At 36.5% G+C, this 26,775-nt stretch overlaps 1 protein-coding gene across 1 annotated transcript in view; it reads right to left on the bottom strand.

The window, feature by feature from the left end:
* RNF213 (ring finger protein 213) overlaps positions 1-26,775 on the bottom strand; it is a gene marked incomplete in the record, with an annotated part of 2,890,576 nt that overhangs the window by 23,014 nt on the left and 2,840,787 nt on the right. The window contains 1 exon segment of the mRNA XM_044069632.1: positions 15,006-15,184. Coding sequence (XP_043925567.1) covers positions 15,006-15,184 — 179 coding nt within the window.

Genomic DNA, 26,775 nt, shown 5'->3' on the forward strand with positions numbered 1-26,775 from the left:
TAATTAATTTCTACACAGTACAATAGACATCTCAGAATCATTAATGAAGTATTTTACATTTATTTTCACATCTTCGGGTATGTTTCTGAAAGTTGCAATGAGTTCCATGATTTGTCTAATGATAATAATGTATTTTTTGCTTAAGTTAAAGTTTTCCCTGATTTTGTTGATGGCTTCATTTTTAAGTTTGTAGAAGTCCCAAGTGATGAAGTTTTTGATTAATGGATATTGGGCTAGATTTAACATTTTAGTCCCTATTGTTAAGTCAGGGCTTAAATGAATTGGTTGTAATAGCATTAGAATATGTGAAAGGCTTAGAAATTCAAAAATTTCTCGGAACATGAGAACTTTGTGATTATGTCCACGAAGGGGAGGGCTTTGGGGTTAAGTCTGTATTCTTTAATGGAATTGTGCCATAATTTAACCCACAGTGGGAACCAATCATTGCTCAGTGGGTTATATTCAGCAATCTGGATAATTCTGTTGGAACATATTATTTTATAGTACAGTTTAGAATCTGGTAACCCCATGCCTCCTTTATCTTTTGGTAGTATTAATTTTGTATAACTAATTCTGGTTATTTTTGGATACCAAATAAATTTGGATAGGTCCTTATTTACTTTTTTTGAAAAACGATTTACAAATTGTAATATTAGTGGCATTGAGCTGGTATAAAAGTTTCGGAAGAATATTCATTTTAACTATTGCAATTTTAGACAATAGTGGGAAATTCATGTTTTCCCATCTCTGCAGATCTAGCTTTACAGCCGTCCATTTTTTCAGAAGGTTATTTTGCATATTTGATTTATGATTATGTTCAAAGTTTACTCCTAAGTATTTAAGTGAGTAGCTTGTTTTAATAGAAGTGTGTGGAAAATAAGCTATATTAGGACCCAGGGTGTTAAGTGGGAATATGAAGGATTTCAAGGTGTTGATTTCATAATATGACACTTTAGAAAAATTCTCAGTAGCATTTAGGATTTTATTTAGGTCCATATTTGGTAGCTGAAAGTATATGTTAATGTCATCTGTGTGTGCTGTTAAGGTTAGGTTATTATGCAGAATCTCTTGAATATGGTGGAACGTTCTTTGTTTTATATATAGAAATAAGGGCTCAATATAGAGAAGTTAAAGAGATAGGGTGATAGGGGGCAGCCTTGTCTAGTACCATTAATTATTTTTACTGGGTTAGACTGTGTCTTGTTCAAGAAAAGTGTCATGGTGGAGGACTTGTAAAGTGTTTTAATTAGTTCAATGAATTCTTCAGGGATATTGTAATATCACAGTGTTAAGTACAGAAAAATCTAAGTTTACTCTATCAAATGCTTTAGTTGCATCCAAGGTGAGAGCATATCTGGAGTATTTATCTTTCCTCAGTATTTGAACAATCAGCATCTAGAGTGAGAATATTGTCCCAAGTTTGCCTGCCCATCATGAAACCAGATTGTTCAGATGATATAATGCTAGACAGTATTGTTTTGAGTCTGTTGGCCAAAATTATAGTCAGAATTTTTCTATCTATATTTATAACAGCAATTGGCCTGTAGTTCATGGGGATCTTATTATCAGAATTAGGTTTTGGAATAAAGATAGTCTTAGAGTTATTAAGGTATATGTCAGTGAAGCCCCTTTTAGGAATAAAATTATATAATTTCACGAGAATGGGTGAGAGTTTGGATGAAAGGTTTTGCAAAAATTAGAGGTGAACTCATCAGGCTCAGGAGATTTATTTAACTTTAGCTTCTTAATTACATCTGTAATTTCTTCAGACAGAGAGGGGTGCTTTTAGCAGGTCAGCTTGATGATTTTCAATGGCTGGAAGTTTTATATTAAGAAAACTTTTACAGTGTTCTACTGAGGTTTGTTTCTGTGGTCCATATAGTTTTGTATACATTTCTACAAAGATATCCATTATTTTCTGATTTGTATTTGCGGTTTTGTTGTTATATGTTATTTTGGTTATATTGGGAGCTGATTGCTGTGCATTTATTAGTTTTGCTAATAAATTTGGCTGTTTTTTTTTGTGTCAGGTCTGCATATCTAGTGAGAAGTTTCATTTCTGTAAAAGAATAGTTTTGACAATGCACCATATATAAATCTTTTTGTAATTTCAGCAGATTATTTTCCAGTTGTAGGTTAAAGTTATGTTGGAGTATTTGTTCAATTTCCTTAATTTCAGAATGTAGTTTAATCTCTTTATCCTTGATTATTTTTTTGTAATAGGATGCTTTGTGAATTAAAATGCATCTTATCCTCGCTTTTATTGCAGCCCATCCTATATCAAAGGGTATACTGATGTCTAGAAAGTTTATTCTCCAAATCATCAAGAGAGCTGTTTCCTGTCTGATGTCTTGTTTTAACAAAAGGTCGGGGTTTAGGGACCATACAAAACATTTAAAGTTTTCTTGGTTAATTTTTGACCATTTTATTTTGAGGGTTATTCTAGAATGATCCAAGAGAAATCTAGGTTCAGCACTATAATTAAGCTCAAATTTTAGAAAGAAATCTGAGATTAGAAAGAAGTCTATTCTCTATCTCAGAAGTCTATTCTAGACAATGATTTGTAGCAAGGTGAGTAATATGTGTATTTTTTGAGTTTGTAGAGATCTATTAATGAAAATTCTGTAACGAGGTTCTCTAATACTAAAACAGGTTGAAGGTCTTGAGGGTTTTTATTATTTGTTCTGTCTATGTAGCGTCTTGCACCAAATTCCAATCTCCTCCCAATATATATTCACATTCTGAGAATCTTTTTAAGAGGTTGTACATCTCAATAATAAAATCCTGTTGTTTAGTACAGGGGCCATATAGGTTCAGAAATAAAAAGGGTCTAGTGGGAGGAAATTTTAGACAGGTAAAGTAGCATCATCTACCTTCTTCGTCCTGACCGAAGTCTAAAATATGCTCTTTAAAAAAGGCTTTGATAATAATAGCCACGCCTTTTGAGTTGGTACAACTGCCCAAAACTATTATTAAATGTATCCATTTCTTCTTCCTGTCGTTATCCCAGTCACCATTTGGTGTCCTGAAGGGCTCTAACATTCCAAAAATCTATAGACCACATTATTTGTTCACAATAAACTTAAGTAACATAATAATCTAATTGGTTTTTAACTCTTTCTTTAGAAAGTATGCAAGTAATCTGTAGTACAGACATGTACGTATCTGTCATCGTACCATCATCAATCTCCAAAACCATCCCCAAGCTTAACCCTAAAAACAATTGACCTAAGGGGAGAATAACACTGAAAACTTGTTGTAGTTCTCTAAAATTAGAAATTATCTTCATACATACTATAACCATAATGAGAAGATCACGTTTCAAGTGTGAATAATAAAACAATAATGTACACGAAGTTCAAATCACAAGATGTGATAGTAACTATCAACACACACCTCTACATCATCGCTCCAATTATAACTGCTAATAACCTGGCATAGTAAAACATAGTGCAACATCAAGATCATCTTACAAGAAAATGAGCATTAAACATGAAACAACAGCTTAATGCAGACATTTTAGGAGGATGAGTGCCACTGACAGGTTATGCTTAAAGAAGTGTTCATCAAGTTATCAAGACCCTTAAGGACTCTGGGATTTAAATCTTATGGCAGAGCATTTCAATTATTTGTATAAACAGTTGATAGAATTTTTGATAGTGACAGGCAAGTCAGGATTAGTCTATGCAGTGTTACCAAGTAAGGCATTGCAATGGTAAGTTGTAGGTCTAAATATATAAAAATGTAGTATGCAGTGAACCTGGAGGAAGAAACAAAGTCTCTTGTTACACCACATCCCATCAAAAGCCGATCATAATGGTAGAGTTCAGCTTACCATAGTTCAGTTTAATTCCACACAGGAACTATTCTGTGCTTGATTTAATTCAGAACTGCAATCACCTGGTTTACCACTTTCTTTATGAATGCAGAGTCTTAAGGAAGAAGGAAGTAAATAGGGAAGGTGGTGTTGCTGCCAATTCAGTCTTGAAGGGAAAATAAACTTCTGCAGTGCAGTACAGCTTCTTAATGGGAAATCCCTGTATTTCAGAATGACATTAAAATTTCAAACAGGATTAAAGCAAATCAGGCACCTAGATATCTGCTGCTGTTCATTTTTTCCTGTCAATGTTGTTAATTTTTCTTTCAATATTTATAGCATCCAACTCACAAGTGTCATAACAATCAAAGGAATTGCAAGTTGCTGAAGAGACTGTATTAGAACATGCCATGAGTCAGCACATTTAAGTTAAATGTGGCAGTTCACTAAAGGCTCTTACAAAAGCTGTTTTGGCTTCACTAGGTGGTTTGATACTGTATTTATATTCTTTATATTTGAAGCACAAAGCATAAGGGTATTTCATTTTGACTTTGATGTATTTATGAAGCAGGAAAGCACAGTAAGGAGAGAGCATTTGTCTTTTAAGTTTTATTTGAAGTGGAAGATCTTGTGCAAATGTGATTTTATAGCCATTCCACATGATCGATATCTTGGATTTGGCTGCATCCATTATTTTCTGAAGATGGTAATAATTCAGCAGCTTGGCATCAACTTGCCTAGAGATGTCAGTATTTTGACATTTACGGAGCGCTCTATGGGGTCTCGCTATCACTATTTCTTTAACAAGATTTTTGTTATCCAAGAGGGCACAGAATATCTGTTTAAGTGCATCCTGTAGCTTTGTCTGATCATACGCCTCAGGAACTCATAAGCACATTGTTCCTTCTGCTCTGTGCTTTGAGATCAATTAGTTTTTGATTTATTTCTACAATAGCTCCATCCTTAGCCTTTAATTGTTTTTGTAGTTCTATCTTCATTCCGTTTGCTACGGACTTAGCCTCAGTTAAATCCAGTCTTGAAGCAATATGGTAGGGAGTGGTGTCAAAGCTTGATAGATGGTCTGAGAAGTTTTGGATTGCAGTCTGAATTAGAAGAAGGGCTGTTTTCAGTTCCTCTATATTGTATGCTGTCTCAGTCTTAGGTTTGTTGTTGGATTTAGGAGTGTCTTGCTGTTTCAATGTTTTCTGCCTTTTTGCAATCACTTCTTTCTCTGGTGAAGTGGATCTGTGAGAATTTTGATTTTATTTGAGAGTCCATTTGCTCAAGAATGTCAGCCATTTCAGAGTGATCTGTAGTTGTGCAGAGTTCTTCAAATACAAAGTTACAAGCCTGGATAGGTGTGTTCTGAGCTGCAGACTTGCTTCCAGCAGACCTGTTTTTTTTTTTTTTTTTTTGGAATAGATTTGCACTCAAATTTGCTCACACTTTCTTCCTAAGCATCAGAATTGCTTCAGGTTTGCTTGCAGCATGTTTGGAGCCGATTTTGTCTGTCTAGTAATGGCTATAATTCTAATTTTAAAAGGAAAGCCGTGGAGGTGCTGAGAGAGGGTGTTTACAGTCTATCTGCCATCTTGGAATCTTTCCCTCTCTAGTTATCTGCTCTCTGTACCTTGGTTTTGTTGCCAGTTTAAACCAGTAAATTCCAGCCACCTCTTGCCTATTTTGTGTCCCTCTACTTGCAATCATCCCTATCAGCAAAATCTCCTTTCTCCATTCTCGTGTTGGCTTAATTCTTAGAATACTTTCTGCAACTTTATGAATGTAATATTTGGTATGATTATTATTCTCTTTAAGGATCTGCATCAAAAATCCCACTCTCCCTTTATTTTTTGAACTCCCCCTCCCCTGATTCATCATCCCTTTCCATTCTGAATTATAACCTTCTACTTGTGTTATGTATATGCTCCTAAACTGTGTAGCTTTAAAATATCCCTTCAAATCAGGTAATCCTAAACCACCTTGTTCTATTGGAACCATCAACCTATCCCATTAACTCCTGCCCTCTTCCCCTCCCAGATAAATTTCTTCAGCTCATTATTAATTATTGTCCCCACCTTCTCCTCTGATTGATAAAAATATGCTTTACCCATATATAAAACAAAAGGGACTAAAACATTTTCATTGCTTGTTATCTTACTATCCATAATAGTCTCTTCTCATATATCCTTAACTGTCATTACAAGCTCCTTTTTATTTCATATTCCTAAATACTTCATCTTATCATGTCCCCCTAAATATGCTTACTGCTGAACCAGTTCATGTATGGCTACATAACTTCTGGCTATTGCCTTTGTTTTACCTTCATTAGTTTTATATCCTGAAAATACTTGAAACCATATCAAAATGTTCCATATACCGAGATGTCCTTTTATAGATTTATCAGGTACAAAATATTATCTGTAACTAAATCAAATTTTTCTCGATTACCATACCAATTATATCCACAAATTTCTAAGTCCCTTACTTTCTTTGCCAATAGCTCTAAACATTAAGCAAATAAAATAGGGGAAAGAGGACACCCCTGCATGGTTTTCAGTTCAAACAGAGCATATCAGAAAGGAACCCTCCACTTTAATTATTGTCGCCTATCCTTCATATAGCCTCCTAATTAATCTTACTTTTGTATCAGGTAATGCAAATGCTTGCATTGCCCTACTCAGAAAATTCCAACTTACTTTGTCAAATGCTTTCTCTGCATCAAGACCCAACAACAGCACCAGTATCTTCTTACATTCTGCTTCCCTCTGGATCATTGTTCAAGCAATGTGAAATGCTTGCCTCCTTTCCATAAAAACACAGTAATCCATATCCATTAATTCTGTCAACATCACTGCTATTCCTTTAGCTAGTATAGTCAAAAACGTTTATAATCATGATTTAAAACTGAAATGTGTCTATATGAAGCTAAGCCTGATGAGTCTTTACCATCTTTGGGTAATACAGCCTCCACAACTTTCTTCCAAGATGTTGGTACTTCCCCTTCTTTTAAAATACCGTTACACAAAATATTCCAGATCTTTATCACTTTCTTCCCCTCTAACTTCCACAGGAATACCTTCTGTTCCTGGAGAATTTCCTGCGGATTGATTATATTTCACCATTTTATCTTATCTTCTATCTTAACTATTAGTTGCTGAACCTTAACTGCCTCTAACTCTGGCATAATTAAGTCTTCCATAAATATTTCCATTTGTGATCTTTCTTAATTTCTATACTTCTCTGCTTTATACTAATTTTCATAAAATTTCCAAAATATCTCTAATACCTCTAAAGGATCTCTAGTTATTTTTCTTGTAATAGGTTCCCTAAGTTTGTCAACAATCCATTCTACGTTCTGTTGCCTACGTCATTGGGTAAAAGAGATTGTGCTCTGGAGTTATTAAAAAATAGTTCTTTAACAGCAGTCTTTATAAACACCTGCATATTATCCAAGCAATCTCTTATTTTCTCTTTAGCACAATGCAGTCATACCTGTTATTGTTCTGAAAGATTCCTCTTATTTCTACAATACTTTAACCTTTGTCAGCCACTCTAAAAAAAATTCCTATTACTTCTTAAACATATCTTTCTCTCTTATTTCTACCTTATTTTTAAATAACTTCATTTTCTTTTTATCACTAGCTACCACTTCTGAAGAAGTTTCTAGCTTTTCTAATAACTCTCAAATAATTTCCATTACCTCATTTCTTAAACTCCTTTCTTTTTAACAGGTGAAGCTAAGCACCAGCATCTCATTTTTACTTCATTACCTTGCACTTTTATGTTTGAATGTTGAGCTGGCACCTCGGCGCGCATAAAAATCTACTGCCAATCATTAGCGGACCAGAGTGCCGCTGTGGCAACCCCTAACTGGGAAAAGTCGAAAGACAAACAATAACCACCTTGCATTTTTATCTTTATTGGTGCATACTCTGAAACACTTATTGGATGGGTGTTGAAGCTTTCAATCAAATGCACCCTCTTTTGTTATAGTTTTCCCCATAATATAGCCTCAGTATTACAAATCAAGTTCCAGTCCTCTGCTATAACTAATATTTCCTGTTGAAAGCTGATTATTTCTCCCAAGAGATGGTAGATATCTGGAGAAATTTATGAAAATATTTGGTATGAAAGATGTGAATTCAATAGCAGGAAATCAAGACAGAATTTACATATTACTCCCCAATGTACAAAAACTGGGCTAGATTAGACAGAAATTATATTTCACAGGAACATATGAATTTAATCAACAGCTTTGAAACTCATCCAATAACTATTTCAGATGATGGAACTGTAAAAACTAAGATAAAAATGCAATAAAATAATACACTGGCATTTTCCCACCTAACTGACCTAGCTGATCGCTTATGTAGCTGCCAATCTCCAGGGACCATCAAACCTCCTTTATGCCAACCCAGTGAGAGCCCATTTGTTCTCTCCAAAGGTAAAAGCTGAATGGTCTACATACTTCTCCCAAGAACATTTGTCCAACAGCAGAAGGCGTTCTGTTGTCATGCTCAGGCAATCTTTTTTTTTTCTTTCTGTTCTAGGAGTCCACAACATCTCAAGGGATGAAGTGCAAACACCATACATGAGGGAAGGTAATGCTTTTGCATAAAGTATCCCTTCATACTCCTGCTTCTTCAAAAGAAAAGCACCTCTGGTAATCTTCAGTCTACACTATGGATTTAAATGGACAGTTCAGACCCTAAGCATGCACACTATAACCTCCCCCCAAAAATGAGGAAGAGGTGGATGTCACCTTGTCATGCCTCTCTCCCAAGCCAGATCATCTAATGTACAGGTCACTAGTCAAACCCCAGCTGGACAAGTAAGAATCAGATCTTTAGCTCCATGTCTTGCAGCTGGCCCTACCCAAAGGCCTGCTGCTACGGTGAGTATCTTGGATGACTGTACTTTGTGATTTCACCACAAATACAGCCTCATCCCATTAAACCTTTCCAGCCCGAGTCATAACCTTTTCACAGTCTCATCCTTGTCAGTACTACTCTCTCTCTCTCTCTCTCTGTATATATATATATATATATATATATATATATATATATATATATATATATATATATCTATCTATAGCCTTGTACACACACTGAAGGGAGTTTTTACTGTATACACGTATTATGTGAACAAAAAGAAGACATATGAACACATTCCAATGGAAAATCTAGTGAGAAATAAGTAGATGAGAAAAAACAAACACTGTAAAAGCAACGAAAACCTGGAAACCTGTAGCCTGCAGAACCAGCTCTGAAGCAAAAACCAGTCAGAATAACGTTCAGGAAGTTTATTAAAACTAGCAACATTTTCGTCGTTACAAACAAACAACTTCTTCAGAAATAAAATGATCACAACAGGTACTATCAAATTTAAAAGTTCTACTCAATGAGTCATGTTTCTATCAACAATCATCGAGGGTTATAATGTTTAATTAATTACTAGTTAAAAGGTATATTAAGTTAAAATAGAAATAAAGAAAATATACAAGGTATTTCCTGGTGCAAACAATAAACTGAACTCAGATAGTTAAGTAAATATATAGTCACTTATCTTATCAAGCATCTATGAAAATATATATGAAAACTAAAAGTAAAAAATAAAAATAACCATTGAATTATTAAACATATAATAAAACAAAAAATTAAAGAATTGTAAGTGAACCAACTCAGATTTTAACATTAATACTTATAAGTAAACTAATACACTCAATACCTAAGGTAACTTTTTAGTTTTAAACAACATGAGATGTTACAGTTGTCGTTAAGACCTGGATGTGAGAATGCATTAAGTTTTAGTTGCCATTCAAGTTCACAACGTTCAAGTAGTAATGATGTAGGACCACCTCTAGTATTATTTAAAATTTGATCAATTGCCACAAAAGAAAAGGAATGGTCAAGTTTGTCGCTGATGTGTTTGGCTAAAGCATTGTCTGTTTTGCCTCTAGTAATAGCATAAGGATGTTCATATACTCTGTCCTTAAATTAACGATCTGTTTTTCCGATGTAAAACGCAGGGCAGGAATTACACAAGGCTAGATAGACAATGCTTTTAGAATTACAGTCCAGTCTGTGTTGAATAGAAAATTTTTTATCAGCAATCTGAAAAAAATTTCTAGATTTAACATTTTTGCAAGTTTTACAAACACCACATTGGAAACAACCTTTAGTTTTATTAGTGAATTTCAGTGTCTTAGTTTCCAATAAATTCTTTAAGTTGGCACCTCTCTTGTATATAGTAGAAAAGTTAGAACCAATCCTATCAAATAATGCATTGTCTTTACTAAGAAGTTGCCAGTTCTTATGTAAAATAAATTGTATCTGTTCATTATCTTTGTTGAACACCGTAATGAAATTCGGTTTCTGATAACCTGTTTACAGCTTTTAGTCTCAACGAGGAACGACCGGCTAGTGACGCTCTACATGTACCAGTGAGTATTCCAACAGTTATGGATAAATTAAAATTGCTTGACACTAAACTAGTTAAAATAAAAAAACTACAATTAGAAGTAGTTTATTTCAAGCAATGTTTAAAGGAGAGACTAGTTCCCAAAGGTTTGAGGTGCTTTCATTTTCCAACTGGGCTTGTTCTCGATTCTCTTTTCCATAAAGAACTGTTAAATTTATTTGACAACTCAGGTTTTTTACTTATGGAATTGATGATCAAACACTACGTTTCACAAATTGATAAACTTTCAGTGGATGTTAACCTTGACATGGATATAAAGGCAGATGTAGACTTCAATAGATACAAATTTGACTATTCGAGAGTCTTTACAAGTATAGACCAATTAATTGACAAACTTAAAGAGAACAAAACTAAGAAACTAAACCATGATCGACTGGCTTATTCTAATGGATCCGCTTACCCTAAACCCCAACAAACTCAAGTATGGGTGAACAAGAACTTTAGTGCTATAACTAACAACCAGCCTATTTCTCTTGACACTTCCTCTCAATATCACTCTAATTCTAACAACAAAGTAGTTAACCATTCATCAGAGGAACCAGTGAGGCGTAGTGAGAGATTACAGTCTAATAGGAACAACAATTTTCAACAGTCAGCTCAACCTTTAAACAACGCTACAAATGAGCAGGTTTTTTACAAGGAAGGGCAGACTGCGTACACATCAAACTCAAAGACTGTTCAGAACCAGAGAAACAAGGGCTGGAACAAAAAGAAACGTTAATAGATATATCTGAACCACAATCTCAACCAAAACTGGACATACTGAAAAACTCTAATAATGACTTTAACATTTATAATTTTTCTTCAGTTAATATTGACCTGGTTTTGATTGACCTACTAGCTAATGGTAATTCCTTTGTCCCTAGTAGGAATATGAATGTGGCTCATACCATCATTGAGTTAAAATGTTTCGTTAGAAAATTGAATCTTTCATTTTTGTTAGGTAACAATGTGTGTATGAACACTAATTTTAAACCACTTAGTATTTTTAACCCTCCTTTACACCCACTGCTTCGCTTATTTGAAAATATCTGTGAGTTGGATATTAGACACATTCCCTTTAAACGAAGACAGGCTAAACATGTTAACAACGTGAGTCTTGAACAGTCTCAAGCTTTGGAACTATTAAGGTCCCAAACAGTGAGATGTATTAAGCCAGACAAAGGTGGAGGTTTAGTGATTCTTGATATCTGTGACTATAATAAAAAGATGGATTTAGTTCTATGTAGCCCAGCTTATCTAAAAGCTTCACTTAATGAGTATAACATCGCTCAAGCTAGAGTTAAAGGCTATTTTAGAGACTTGTTTATTGAAGGAAGAATTAACATAGATCTGTTTAATTACATAAACATTCCATTTCCTAAACTTCCTATTATGTTTGGAATTCCGAAAATCCACAAAGACCTCTTTAATCCACCAATGAGACCTTTAATAGACAGTAGAGCGTCATTAACTTACCCATGTGCTAAAGTTGTTGACTACATCTTGCAGAAATACTTGAAAAAAATACCCCAAGTACGTAAAGACTCTTGGTCTCTTTTGGCCAAATTGAATGAGTTAACTATAGACACTCAAGACAATTTCTTGACAATAGATGTAGTAGATCTTTATACGTCTATACCACATATGGAAGCTGTTGAATGGACAGCATTATCTTTGAAAGAAAATAATGCTCCAACTGACGAAATAGACTTGGTTACTGAATTGACATCATTTTAACTAACAACTTTTTTACCTTTAATGGTCAATACTATTTACAAAAACACGGTGTAGCTATGGGCTCACCATGTGGAGCAAGTCTGGCCAATATTTTTGTAGCCTACTGGGAGAAAACTTTCATCTTTGATATACCAGACAAGAAAAGTATGATTAGGTACTATACTAGATTCCTTGACGATATATTTATCATCTTTAAAGGTGACCAAGTAAAGGCTAGTAATTTTGTGAACTATTTGAACACTACCACACCATTTTTCAAATTTACTTTTAAATTTGATACAATGAGTATCGATTATTTAGATGTGAAACTGACCAAAAATTTGGATCAGAACTACTTGTGTTCTAACATTTACAGGAAACCTACCTATTGTAATTCGTATCTACACTTTTCTATTGCACATCCATTCAAGCAAAAACGCTCTATTGTCAAGGGCCAATTAGTCAGAGCAACCAGATTATGTTCTCAAGAAACTGACTTCGTTAAGGAATGTGACAACCTAACTAACATGTTTGTAAATCGTGGTTACCCTAACCAATTAATTTCTGAACTGGTAACTGAAGTTCAGAATAAGCGGATAACAGGTGTTTTTAAGGCTATTTTACATGACAAAAAACTTGTTTGTATACAAGACAGTAGCCTAGTAATTGAACATCAGGTGATTAGCACCATTAGTTTTACTGGGTCTTGTACTCGACCTTTAGAGTTTAAGACAGAGACTCCCCCTGTCCAGAAACCGAATTTCATTACGGTGTTCAACAAAGATAATGAACAGATACAATTTATTTTACATAAGAACTGGCAACTTCTTAGTAAAGACAATGCATTATTTGATAGGATAGGTTCTAACTTTTCTACTATATACAAGAGAGGTGCCAACTTAAAGAATTTATTGGAAACTAAGACACTGAAATTCACTAATAAAACTAAAGGTTGTTTCCAATGTGGTGTTTGTAAAACGTGCAAAAATGTTAAATCTACAAATTTTTTTCAAATTGCTGATGAAAAAAAAAAATTTTCTATTCAACACAGACTGGACTGTAATTCTAAAAGCATTGTCTATCTAGCCTTGTGTAATTCCTGCCCTGCGTTTTACATTTGAAAAACAGATCGTAAATTTAAGGACAGAGTATATGAACATACTTATGCTATTACTAGAGGCAAAACAGACAATGCTTTAGCCAAACACATCAGCGACAAACTTGACCATTCCTTTTTTTTGTGGCAATTGATCAAATTTTAGATAATGCTAGAGGTGGTCCTACATCATTACTACTTGAATGTTGTGAACTTGAATGGCAACTAAAACTTAATGCATTCTCACATCCAGGTCTTAACGACAACTGTAACATCTCATGTTGTTTAAAACTAAAAAGTTACCTTAGGTACTGAGTGTATTAGTTTACTTATAAGTATTAATGTTAAAATCTGAGTTGGTTCACTTACAATTCTTTAATTTTTTGTTTTATTATATGTTTAATAATTCAATGGTTATTTTTATTTTTTACTTTTAGTTTTCATATATATTTTCATAGATGCTTGATAAGATAAGTGACTATATATTTACTTAACTATCTGAGTTCAGTTTATTATTTGCACCAGGAAATACCTTGTCTATTTTCTTTATTTCTATTTTAACTTAATATACCTTTTAACTAGTAATTAATGAAACATTATAACCCTCGATGATTGTTGATAGAAACATGACTCATTGAGTAGAACTTTTAAATTTGATAGTACCTGTTGTGATCATTTTATTTCTGAAGAAGTTGTTAGTTTGTAATGACGAAAACGTTGCTAGTTTTAATAAACTTCCTGAACGTTATTCTGACTGGTTTTTACTTCAGAGCTGGTTCTGCAGGCTACAGGTTTCCAGGTTTTCGTTGCTTTTACAGAAATGAGAAGTAGACAGTTCCAAGACCACTGGTCCGTCAATGTATACAATGCATGAAGATGAACAAGGAAAATGTTCTTGGAATGTTTATTATTAATGCATGTGAACACATGTTGCTAACTGAAGTGTGGTCAATAAATAAACTTGTTAAAGAAAAAAATCTGACAGATGATCAATGTCCTTGATCAATTGCCAAATTAAACATTCATCCATGCTGCAATTCTTGCTTTATTATGGGGAGCCAGTCCTATCCTGCCACGTAGCATCAAGGCAGAAAATCACTACTGGACACAGCACCCATCCATCTCAAGATGCACGCACACACGCACACAGGTATCAACGGGCAATATCAACTTTCCTGTGATCTGGGATTGGGAAGGTAACTGGAACACAAGAGAAAACCCATATGGACAAAAGAAGAACATGCAGGGCCCCAAACAATGATCTCCAGTGGAAACTGACATTGAGAACCAATCACCATGTGGCAGCAATGCTAAACACAGCATCACTGTGCTGGCCTTAAATTAACCATAACTTAATAATTGCATCAAATGGTGCTTCATATACTGTAAACCACTATATTTTAATGAGAATCCTGTGTTCTTATCACTGTATTGCATGACCTAAGAGAATTTCTACTGTGAGAATTATTAAAAAACACATTTTTTCAATGTATGTGGCTAAAAATAATTTATAGGAGGTAGAGTACTGCACTATATAGGCTTTAGTTTAATCCTGAATCTTATTAATGTTTTTTGCCCAGTTTTTTTTTTTTTTTTAACTATCTGAGCTGCTTTATGCAAAGTATAGAACAATCCATAAAATGTAGACAACTACAGTACAAAAAACAGGAAATCAGCTCTGGTGTAATAGGTATCTAGTAGATCTCAGGAAATGGAAGGGCATTTAAATACAGTTACTTATATCTGCAATTAATCTTGTGTGTTATGAAGTTAATAAAGCATGGCATTTTTCATCCTGGTTCTTAGACATGACACATTTTTCTCACAAAATGACACCATGGTGTGTGTGTATGTACACATAGACACATACTTTACAAAGTACATAAACATGATTCAGATGATAAGAATCCTCACCTCCAACATGGGTTGAAATCTTTAATCGACTGAATGTTCTTCAGTTTCATAATAAACATTTCATGCAATTCCAGGATAAAGGTGTCAAATCCTGTCTGAGACAGGAATGTATTCAGTGATCTCTGTTGCTCAGGTTTAAGTTCCTTCTTGTAATTAGGGCTGATATCATCAAATGGATCCTGAAGATGAGCAGAGAGAGAAATAAATATTAAAACCATAACCAATGACAAAAAATGACCATCACACAAGCCAGTGCAGTTTTACAGCTGAAAACCTGCAGCAACTGAAATACAATTGCCATTTTGAAACTATAGCTATGGCAGTTAATAACCAACCAGGTAAACTGCACAAAAAGTATAATGGTGTTCTGGATTCATATGGTTACAGAGCTGCGTCTCACTAAAGGCTGTAGAGCATAGTTAATAGTGACATTTCAGCTTGGATAAGTTATTTATGTAGGTATCTACCTGATATGTCCAGAAGAGATATTTCATTAGAAAGTGTTCTGAACAGAACTCTTTCCCTCTTATAGAGGGTGATGCTCACATTTCTTCTTCAGAGCAGTCTTTCTTTCCCTTTAGCATACACCAATCAATTGACAAAGAAAAATTCCTAAAAGCAAGAGGTGTGTGTCCTTCCCCAACCTGTAAAGAAATAGGCTGAAGGAATGGCACAGACACAGAACTCCAAGTCTGTAGGGTGCACATCAAACTGCTGACTAAGCTTTTTTGAATGAGGAGTTACAAAAAATGCCTATTTAACTAGCTTGTCCCTCTCTAGGAAATGCTTATTCAGTACACTTCCAGCAGTGAAGGAACACTAACATGTAGCTTCTAAATGTGAAAATGGAGCTTTTGATGCACTCAAAAGATTAGACCATGAAAGGCAGACCTTCCAAAACCTGCAAGTCCTTTGGGTACTGTAAGTAACGTACAAATGTTTGAACCGGTGACCCACAGCTGCAGCATATGCAACTTTTACATACAAAACTTCTGAGAAATGTGGCTGAAGCAGAAACATTTCTACTAAAATAAGGTTTAGCACAATCTCTGGAAGCAGCCTTTCAAACTATTAGCAGTGATGAATACAATTTCTAAGCCAATCAGTTTTCTTTGATATCCACTCTCTTTGTCTGTTTTGTCTTACAAAATGCAGCTATACTAGATAAACAATATCATATAGCGTTTTAATTAGATCCACTAGATTTCATTATTCAGGGGAAAAAGAAAAGTCAAGATGTTGCCAGGATGGCTTAGCAGTCTAATGTGCTGTATTCAGGCTGCAGTCTCCTTTGGAGATGTGGGTTGGTATCCTAGTTCTGACAAATGAGTTTTGGCATTGGGGTTTGGTATAATGGTTAGAGCGTTTGCCTCAGAAAAGACAGAGGGTTTGATTCTCACCTCGAGGAGAAATGGATAGGCTTAAAATGGCCCACAAGGGCAGCTAGCCTAATACTTGCTTATGAACCTATAAGGCTGTTTACCAGTACACCTGTAAACCACAAAATGTAGGAAGTGGGAGTTTACATATAACATAAGACTAGGTTTTCCCCACCAGAAAAATAATGGACACACTAGTATTCACCATATCAGTTAATGTTTGACAGAGCCTTCTGCAGAAGGCCAGCCACTTGGACACTTCTTTCTGTACTCTCTTACAGCGGATATAAAAATTGTACACACTCCTGTTAAAATGCCATTTTTTTTGTGCTATAAAAAAATGAGACCACAATAAATCATTTCAAAACTTTTCCCACCTTTAATGTGACCTATAACCTATACAATTCAATTGAAAAACAAACAAATCTGTTAGGGGAAAAATATAAAAAATAAAAAAACGCACAATAAGCTGGTTTCATAAGTCTGCACACCCTTAAACTAATACTTTGTTGAAACACTTATTGATTTAATTACAGCATTCAGTATTCTTGGGTAGGAGTCTGTTAGCATTGCACATCTTGACTTGGTAATATCTGCCACCCGTCCTTGCAAAAGCACTCCAAATCTGTCAGATTGTGAGGGCATCTCTTGTGCACACAGCCCTCATCAGGTCATCCCACAGATTTTCTATTGGATTTAGGTCTGGGCTCTGGCTGGGCCATTCCAAAACTTTAATTTTCTTCTGGTGAAGCCATTCTTTTGTTGATTTGGATGTATGCTTGGGGTCATTGGCATGCTGAAAGGTGAAATTCCTCTACATCTTCAGCTTTCTAGCAGATGCCTGAAGGTTTTGGCCAAAAGTGACTGGTATTTGGAACTGTTCATAACTCCCTCCACCTTGACTAAAGCCCCAGTTCCAGCTAAAGAAAAGCAACCCCAAAGCATGATACTGCCACCACCATGCTTCACTGTGGGGATGGTGTTCTTTTGGTGATGTGAAGTGTTGTTTTTGCGCCAAACGTACCTTTTGGAATTGTGGCTAAAAAGTTCAACCTTGGTCTCATCAAACCATAACACATTTTCCCAAATGCTTTTGGGGAGACTTGATGTATTGTTTTGCAAATTTTAGCCGGGCCTGGATGTTTTTCTGTGTAAGAAAAGGCTTCCGTCTTGCAACCCTATCCCAGACATATGGAGAATACGGGAGATTGTTGTCACATGTAGTACATAACCAGCACTTGCCAGAAATTCCTGCAGCTCCTTCAGTGTTGTTGTAGGTTTCTTGGCAGCCTCCCTGACCAGTTTTTGTCTCGTCTTTTCATCAATTTTGGGGGGACATCCAGTTCTTTGCAACATCACTGTTGTCCCATATTTTCTCCACTTTTTGATGACTGCCTTCACTGTTCCATGGTATATCCCATGGTGTGTAAATGTTTTTGTACCCATCTCCTGACTGATACCTTTCAACAATGAGATCCCTTTGATGCTTTGTAAGCTCTCTGTGAACCATGGCTTTTGCTCTAGCAGGCAACTGAGTAAATGTCAGGGAAAATCCTAGTAGGACAGCTGAACTTTATTTGGGTTAATCAGAGTCTCTTTAATTGATGGCAGGTGTGTACCCAAGAAGACTGAATGCTGTAATTAAATCAAAAGGTGCTTCAACAAAGGATTAGTTTAAGGGTGTTCACACTTATGCAACCAGCTTACTGTATTTTTTTTATTTTTTATATTTATCCACTAACAGATTTGTTTGTTTTTCAATTGAATTGTACAGGTTATAGGTCACATTAAAGGTGGGAAACATTTTGAAATTATTTATTGTGGTCTCTTTATTATATCACAAAAACCTGGTATTTTAACAGGGGTGTGTACACTTTTTATATCCACTGTACGTGGCACTTCTGAATGCATGTCTCCTTTTACCTGCACTTGTCAATAAATCTAGACTGATGAAAATAAGACCCCACCAGGAGCCTCATTTAATGCCACCTCCTGCTGGCTCTGATGCGATTTTAGATGTAAAAACAATCTGTAACATGGACATAAAACCACAAACCTGAAATGTACTTCTAAGAGGTCTTCTTGCCACAATGGTAGCAGCTATGGCATCATATGTAAGCACAGCTCTCGACCTTCCATGGGTAAAACGTAGAGGACTTACTAAGAACTTCATCTCATAGCATGGTTAACTGTTCTTTCGATTAATTAATATGATTCAGTATTGCTCAATATTATTTATCATGGATATTTGTTATGAAAATAATGAATGTCTGTCAGACCATTTCAGTGATGAAGAACATGGAACATAGAATTTTTAAGACTCAAAATGAGAAGAGTTCCTCATAATTAGGTAGTTTAGAGGTACATGTAAGATGTCTGGAGGGAGGGAATTAGGGATTACACAGCCACTGCAGAAGGTCATCTCAACTTTCAGCAGATACCGGTGAGTACTAATACATCTGCTGTACTTTACTTTGGAGGCTGGGGCCACTTTAGTAAACTCTACAACAGCTCCTCAGAAACAACCCCAAAGGAGGCACAAACAGCCCCAACAGGCAGAAGAGTCATCAGGACAAGATACCCTGAAAAAACAGTGCTGTCCTAAGGATGCAGCATTTTTTTGTTGTTGTAATAGCTTATAAAGCTTGGTTACAAATAACTTTATAGTATATATACATGTATGCTGAAGTGTGGTGTGTGTGTGTGTGTGTGTGTGTGTGTGTGTAAACACAGACACACATGCATATATATATATATATATATATATATATATATATATATATATAAATATATATTCACACACGCACACACACGTATGTATATGTACACACACAAGTTTACACACAGATATCCATACATGCACAAGACAAAGCATTAAAAAGCAAAATATAAAAGACCACCCACATCATTTTCAGACAGTGGCAAATATTTGCAAGCTTGATAAGCTATTGCAAAACTTAGTTCCTAAAACTCATAAATGATATAATTCTACAACGAGGACTGGAAAAGAGAGTAATCACACCAGTTACTAAAACAATCAAGTCCTCGTGTACTGTTGATTTCTGATCTACCTCCTTTCTCTCAAACTTTGATAAACTCCTTGAAAAGGCAGTGTACAAGCAGCTCACTAACTTCATATTCCAATAAATCATTCTCTCATTACATCAGCATGGATTTATAAAACATATGGAGTATCCAAACAGCCCTACACATCTTTGTCTACTCCACACTTACTATCACCATTCAAGGGCTCCTTACAGATGCCCTCTTTATAGATGTCAGCAAAGCCTTTGACTCTATTTGCATCCCTGGTAATATTCAGCTTCAGTTTCTTCACAGCATAATGGTACAGCAGCTACTTCTCCAGCAGGAATGGGCCTGTTAAACACACCACCACCCCATCTCCTCCTCTGGTCCCTGCCGGTGTCCCTCAGCATGTATCCTTGCCCATGTTCTCTTTAGCATGTTCATTAACTCACTTCTCATTGACATGAGCACCTTTAACACCATTCTAAATGATGAGAACATTACCTGTTATCACTGCGCTAACAACCACAACACAATTCTCCATGAACTTTAAAACCCCATCAACAGCCTGGAATGCTAGCTTAAAAAAAAAAAGTCATGTTCTTGGGCTCACAAAAAACAAGCTTGTCCCCACTCTTTCCTATGTCACACATCCTTTCAAGCATGTATCTTCATTTAGATACTTACTTGATCCATGCCTAAACATGTCACTCCATCTGGATGGCATAAAGCTAAAATTAATCACGCCTTCTCTGGATGTATCAAAATCTCACACTTTCTCACCCTAGCTGGAAGGAAAGCTATCTGCAAAAATGTCTACAGCCTCATGTAGAATATACTCTACCTCTAATTATTTACTTATCCAATAAAAAACTTAAAGCTCTACAAACCCTCAAACAAAATCATCTCCACATTTACCCAGTTCAGTGCCTGTATACGTGTATATAATTATCCCCATGTTTACCCAGTTCAGTGCCTGTATACGTGTACATAATTATCTCCATGTTAATCTTGCTCGGTGTCTGTATTCTTGAATATGATTATCTCCACGTCTACCTCGCTGTCTGTACACCTGTATATAATTATGTTCATGTTTACCTTGATCAGGGTCTGTATATAATTATCGCCATGTTAATTTTGCTGTGTCTGTACACTTGGATATAATTATGTCCAAGTTTATCTCACTCACTGTTTGTATACCTGAATATAATTATGTCCATATTTACCTCACTCAATGTCTGTATACGTGTATACAATTATCTCCATGTTTACCTTGTTTAGTGTCTGTATACCTGTATATAATTATCTCCTAATTACCTTGCCTTTATACTTGTATATAACTATCCCCATCTTTACCTTGATTTGTGTTTGTATACCTGTATACAATGATCTCCAGGTTTACCTTGATTGGTGTTTGTATACCTGTATACAATGATCTCCAGGTTTACCTTGATTGGTGTTTATATACCTGTATATAATTATCTCCAGGTTTACCTTGATTGGTGTTTGTATACCAGTATATAATTATCTCCAGGTTTACCTTGATTGGTGTTTGCATACCAGTATATAATTATCTCCAGGTTTACCTTGATTGGTGTTTGCATACCTGTATATAATTATCTCCAGGTTTACCTTGATTGGTGTTTGTATACCTGTATATAATTATCTCCAGGTTTACCTTGATTGGTGTTTGCATACCTGTATATAATTATCTCCAGGTTTACCTTGATTGGTGTTTGCATACCTGTATATAATTATCTCCAGGTTTACCTTGATTGGTGTTTGCATACCAGTATATAATTATCTCCAGGTTTACCTTGATTGGTGTTTGCATACCTGTATATAATTATCTCCAGGTTTACCTTGATTGGTGTTTGTATACCAGTATATAATTATCTCCAGGTTTACCTTGATTGGTGTTTGCATACCTGTATATAATTATCTCCAGGTTTACCTTGATTGGTGTTTGTATACCTGTATATAATTATCTCCAGGTTTACCTTGATTGGTGTTTGTATACCTGTATACAATGATCTCCAGGTTTACCTTGATTGGTGTTTGTATACCTGTATATAATTATCTCCAGGTTTACCTTGATTGGTGTTTGCATACCTGTATATAATTATCTCCAGGTTTACCTTGATTGGTGTTTGCATACCTGTATATAATTATCTCCAGGTTTACCTTGATTGGTGTTTGCATACCAGTATATAATTATCTCCAGGTTTACCTTGATTGGTGTTTGCATACCTGTATATAATTATCTCCAGGTTTACCTTGATTGGTGTTTGTATACCAGTATATAATTATCTCCAGGTTTACCTTGATTGGTGTTTGCATACCTGTATATAATTATCTCCAGGTTTACCTTGATTGGTGTTTGTATACCTGTATATAATTATCTCCAGGTTTACCTTGATTGGTGTTTGTATACCTGTATACAATGATCTCCAGGTTTAACTTGATTGGTGTTTATATACCTGTATATAATTATCTCCAGGTTTACCTTGATTGGTGTTTGCATACCTGTATATAATTATCTCCAGGTTTACCTTGATTGGTGTTTGCATACCTGTATATAATTATCTCCAGGTTTACCTTGATTGGTGTTTGCATACCAGTATATAATTATCTCCAGGTTTACCTTGATTGGTGTTTGCATACCTGTATATAATTATCTCCAGGTTTACCTTGATTGGTGTTTGTATACCAGTATATAATTATCTCCAGGTTTACCTTGATTGGTGTTTGCATACCTGTATATAATTATCTCCAGGTTTACCTTGATTGGTGTTTGCATACCTGTATATAATTATCTCCAGGTTTACCTTGATTGGTGTTTGTATACCTGTATACAATTATCGCCGCATTTAACTTGCTCATTGCCTGTATACTTGCACATCATTACCTCCATGTTTACCTTGATCAGTGTCTGTATGCTTATATATAATTAAGCAGCTCCATGCTCAATACTTTCACTACTTCTGCTTCATTGCTCCAAATGTATGACACTGCTACTATTTATTGTTGTGTTTTACTATCCTATGTATAGTATGCCTGGGCTGCGGCTGAAATGGGCTCCACTGTGAATCAGCGAAGTATCCAAGTCAACAAACATAAATAAATAATGTTAAGCCTATCAGTAATCTTACAGCAGTGTTCATGCATAACTAAATCACAAACTGTATGCAGTATCAAAACATTTCATGATATTAGTCTACTTCCTGACATACTGGTAAACATTACATTATATTCATGTTTTAACTTTGAAATGCCACTATTTCCTGCAAACATATTCAGATCTCAATGTTAGAGTTAAACAAAGAAACAACCATCAACAAAATAGTACATTTGTATACACTTACCATAAATGTAGCATTTATATCACGTTATCGAAAGATGAAAATAGCGAACGCTATTTCATCGGCCCCAAAACATCTAAACATGAAAGTATGGAATATTCAGAACAGCAAATTTTTTTCACATGGAAAAAATTTGCTGCTCCGAAACTCACACACACAACACAAGCACATCAAACAAACAGTAACCACACACATACACTTAAATTCCAACATCTAATGCTACATTAAACTAAACATACACTATCTACCCACTTACCTTAAACCAAACCCTAACCCTAAGGTCCATCACTATCACACACTCACCTAACCCGCTCCCTAACCCTAACTCGCTTAACCTGCCCCAACCTTAACGTACAAACAATTGCACACTTACCAGAACCCAACCCGTAACTTTCCACCACAGCGCTATTAGCGAAGCCACAGAAACGGCCAACTGAATTCTTTCCCATGGAAAGAATTCACTGTTCTGCAGCTTCGCTATTCTTAGTGTTCAGTGAATAGTGTTCAATATCAGAACATTCAAAGTTTTAATACATCGATGTTCTGATATAGACCCTAAATGTAGATGTTCGAGTGTGTTTACTGTTGCAGTTACTACATTTGGGTTATCCGCTTGCAAGTAGCCTTCAGTCGGCCTAATTAACAAAGTCTAGGGTCCTGCGTTGGTTGCTGTCCCTTCTTCCATGACGTCAGGTCGTCAGGGGTATAAAACATGCAGCTGACGCCATTACGTCAGTTTTTCTTGCCCCAGATGTCAGGTGACCCCCTAATGGGAAGCAATTAAATATAAAAATACAATGATATACCTCCAACAAAAAAGCAAATACACCAAAAAGATTTTAAGCATAGTAAAGGAAAGTAGAGGTATAGCCAAAAGAAGTTAGGGGCTGGAGGGAGGGTAACCAGGACTGCAACAGTGAATACACGTGAACATCTACATTTATGGTAAGTGTACACAACTGTACTATGTTCTTCGTATTTCACTGTTGCAGTCATTACATTTGGGTAGATTCCCAAAGCTATGGTTGGGAGAAGGAATTTAGATAGCATTAGGACCAGCTATAAGGCCCTGCAAGGATGCAGTGGCAAAGCCACCTCTGGATTTAAAGAAAATTGGCAAATGATAATGCTTGGTGAAAGTATGTACAGAACTCCAGGTAGCAGCTTCTAGGATGTCCCTGGTAGGGACGCCTCTGAGAAAGGCTGTAGAGGTAGATGCAGCCCTAGTGGAATGAGCTCTGATGCCCTGTGGGATAGGTTTTCCATGGTGCTTATAGCACAAATTAATGCAATGGCCTATCCATTTAGAAATGGTTTGCTTTGAAATAGCCTTCCCCTCTGCCCCTGCAGCAAATGCCACCAGCAGTTGTTCAGATTTCCTTTGAGACTTAGTCCTGTCCAACTAGAATCTAAGTTGTCTGTGCACATCTAAGGAATGCAGTAACCATTCCCCTTTGTTCTGTGGACTGGGAAAGAAGTTTGGCAAATGAATGGACTGATTAAGAGCCACACTGGATACCACCTTGGGCATGAAGGATGGGTTGGTTCTGAGGGACACCCTGTCCGCATGAAAGGCTCCACTGCCGTAAGGGCCTGTAATTCAGATAACCTTCTTGCTGAAGTGATTGCTAAAAGGAAAGCTGTTTTCCAAGAAAGAAAATTTAAGTCTGCAGTAGCAGCTGGCTCGAAAGGAGGTAGAGTGAGTTTTTTCCAAAACAAAGTTAAGGTCCCAGGCTAGGGTTGGAGCTCTCCTGGATGGTCTCAAATTTTTGGCCCCTCTGAAGAACTGCTTGAGAAGTGGATGAGAGAAGAGGGGAGGTTCTGTGTTATAATGAGCTGAAATGGCTGAGGCATGAATTTTGATGGAGGAAAAAGACAGGCCCTTGTGAAGCATCTCAGTTAAGTATTGTAAAATCTGAGGTAAATTGGGTGCTGCTGTGCTCATCCCTTGAGACTGGTTCCAGGCACAGAATCTTTTCCATTTTTCAGCATATGATTTTCTAGTACTAGGCCTCCTTGCCTCTAAAATGATATCCATCACAGGATTACTGAGGGATGGTAAAGGAGAGATTAGGTAATTAGCCAGGCTGCTAGGTTCAGTGTTAGAAGCTGAGGGTGCAGAATCTGGTTCTCCTGCTGAGACGACAGGGAAGGTGTCGTCTGAGGCAGGTGCCATGAGGAAAACCGTGACACACTGTGCAGGACGGGGTACCAGTGCTGGCGTGGCCAGTCTGCAGCAATCAAAATCATCCTTGGTTTGTCCCGTTTGATTTTTAGTAGTACTTTGGAGAGCAGAGGCACAGGGGGGAAGGCATAGACTGATATGTTTTTTCAGCTGAAGGACAGAGCATCCATTTTCCAGGCTTGTTTGTGGGAAGTCCTTGTGCAAAATTTGTCCAACTGGTAGTTCTGGGGAGAGGCAAACAGGTCTATATCTGGGCTCCCCCATTTGCTTGTCAACATGTTGAAAATCCTTGGTTCCAGTTTCCACTCGTGTGGGTCCATGAGGTTTCTGCTTAGTCCGATTGCCAGTGTATTTAATTTTCCTGGCAGGAACTGAGCTTGTAGGTGCACTTGGCAGCTCAAGGCTGTGATCCACAATGCCATGGCTAGTCTGCAGAGGGGGTAAGTATGGGTATCCCCCTCTGCTTGTTTATGTACCACATAACAGTGGTGTTGTCCGTCTTTACCATTAGTTGTCCTGGAAGAATGTAGTCCTTGAAGGCTGTCAGAGCATTCTGTACAGCTAACATTTCTTTTTGACTGATATGCAGGTGCATTTGACTTGGGTTCCATTTGCCCTGAATGCACTTCCCTGCCAGGTGAGCCCCCCATGCATAGCCTAATGCGTCTGTTGTTTGGGTGGCAGGGGGTGGTATGAAAGGTAGTCCCTTGTTTTGATGGCAGGCCTCTGCCCACCAAAGGAACTCTAACCGTAGGCAAGGTACGATAGGAATCATTGCTTCTAGATCCTGAGAATGTTGATACCACAGGCTTTTTAGATACCACTGTAGTTTCCTCATATGCAGTCTTGCATATGGAATTAGAAAAATGCAGGAGGCCATGTACCCCAAGGCTTGCAGTATTTGTCTTGCAGATAAGCAGAGTTTTTGTAGCCACTTGCTTGAAGCATGCTGTCAAATGAATTTGTTTCTCTGGCGTGAGGAAAGTCATCTGGGAAGTTGTATTCAAGCTTGCTCCCAGGAATATAATTTGCTGACAGGGCACTGGGTGTGATTTCTTTTTGTTTATGGTGTACCCCAGACAAGTTAGAACCCTTTGTACAAAGGCCAGATGATTCAAAAGTATGTCCTGGCTTTCTGCCTGAATTAGACAATCGTCCAGGTATGGGTATATTTGAATATTTCTTTGCCTGCAAATTGCAATAACTGGAGCTAGGCACTTTGTGAATACCCTGGGTGCAGTAGATAAGCCAAAGGGCAGTACAGAGAACTGAAGCATAGGTATCTTCTGCAGGATTCCCTGATTGGGATTTGTAGGTATGCTTCTTTTAAATCTAGTGTTGCCAACCAGGCATCTTTGCCTAGCATAGGAAGCAACTGGTGAAGAGTCAGCATCTTGAATTTTGGAATCTCCAAAAAGGTGTTTAGAGTAGACATGTCCAGGATAGTACGCCATGAATTGTCTTTTCTTGGTACCAGGAAAAGTCTTGAGTAGAAACTTTGTCCCTTTTCCTCTTCTGGTACCAACTGAATAGCCCCCAAGCTTAATTTATTTATTTTATTTTACATTTGTTAACCGGGGGTGTCTGACTGAGCCGAAAAGGTCCTTTTTCAGCAGAGGCTCGGGGAGAAAAGCTCCACAAAGAAAAATTACAGACACATTTAGTTATTTAGACATGATCAGTCATGAGAGAGAAAGTACTTGTTTTGTGGCCACCTGCTTGGTGTTGGCAATGTGTGGAAGTGAAATCTGTATCCCTGGGACACTATATTTAAAACGGTTTACTATTAAAATTTCGAACGGCACTCCATCGACTGT

This window comes from Protopterus annectens, chromosome 4.part0 (genome assembly GCF_019279795.1).
Source record: "Protopterus annectens isolate FY-2018-M chromosome 4.part0, PAN1.0, whole genome shotgun sequence".
Taxonomy (NCBI): Eukaryota; Metazoa; Chordata; order Ceratodontiformes; family Protopteridae; genus Protopterus; species Protopterus annectens.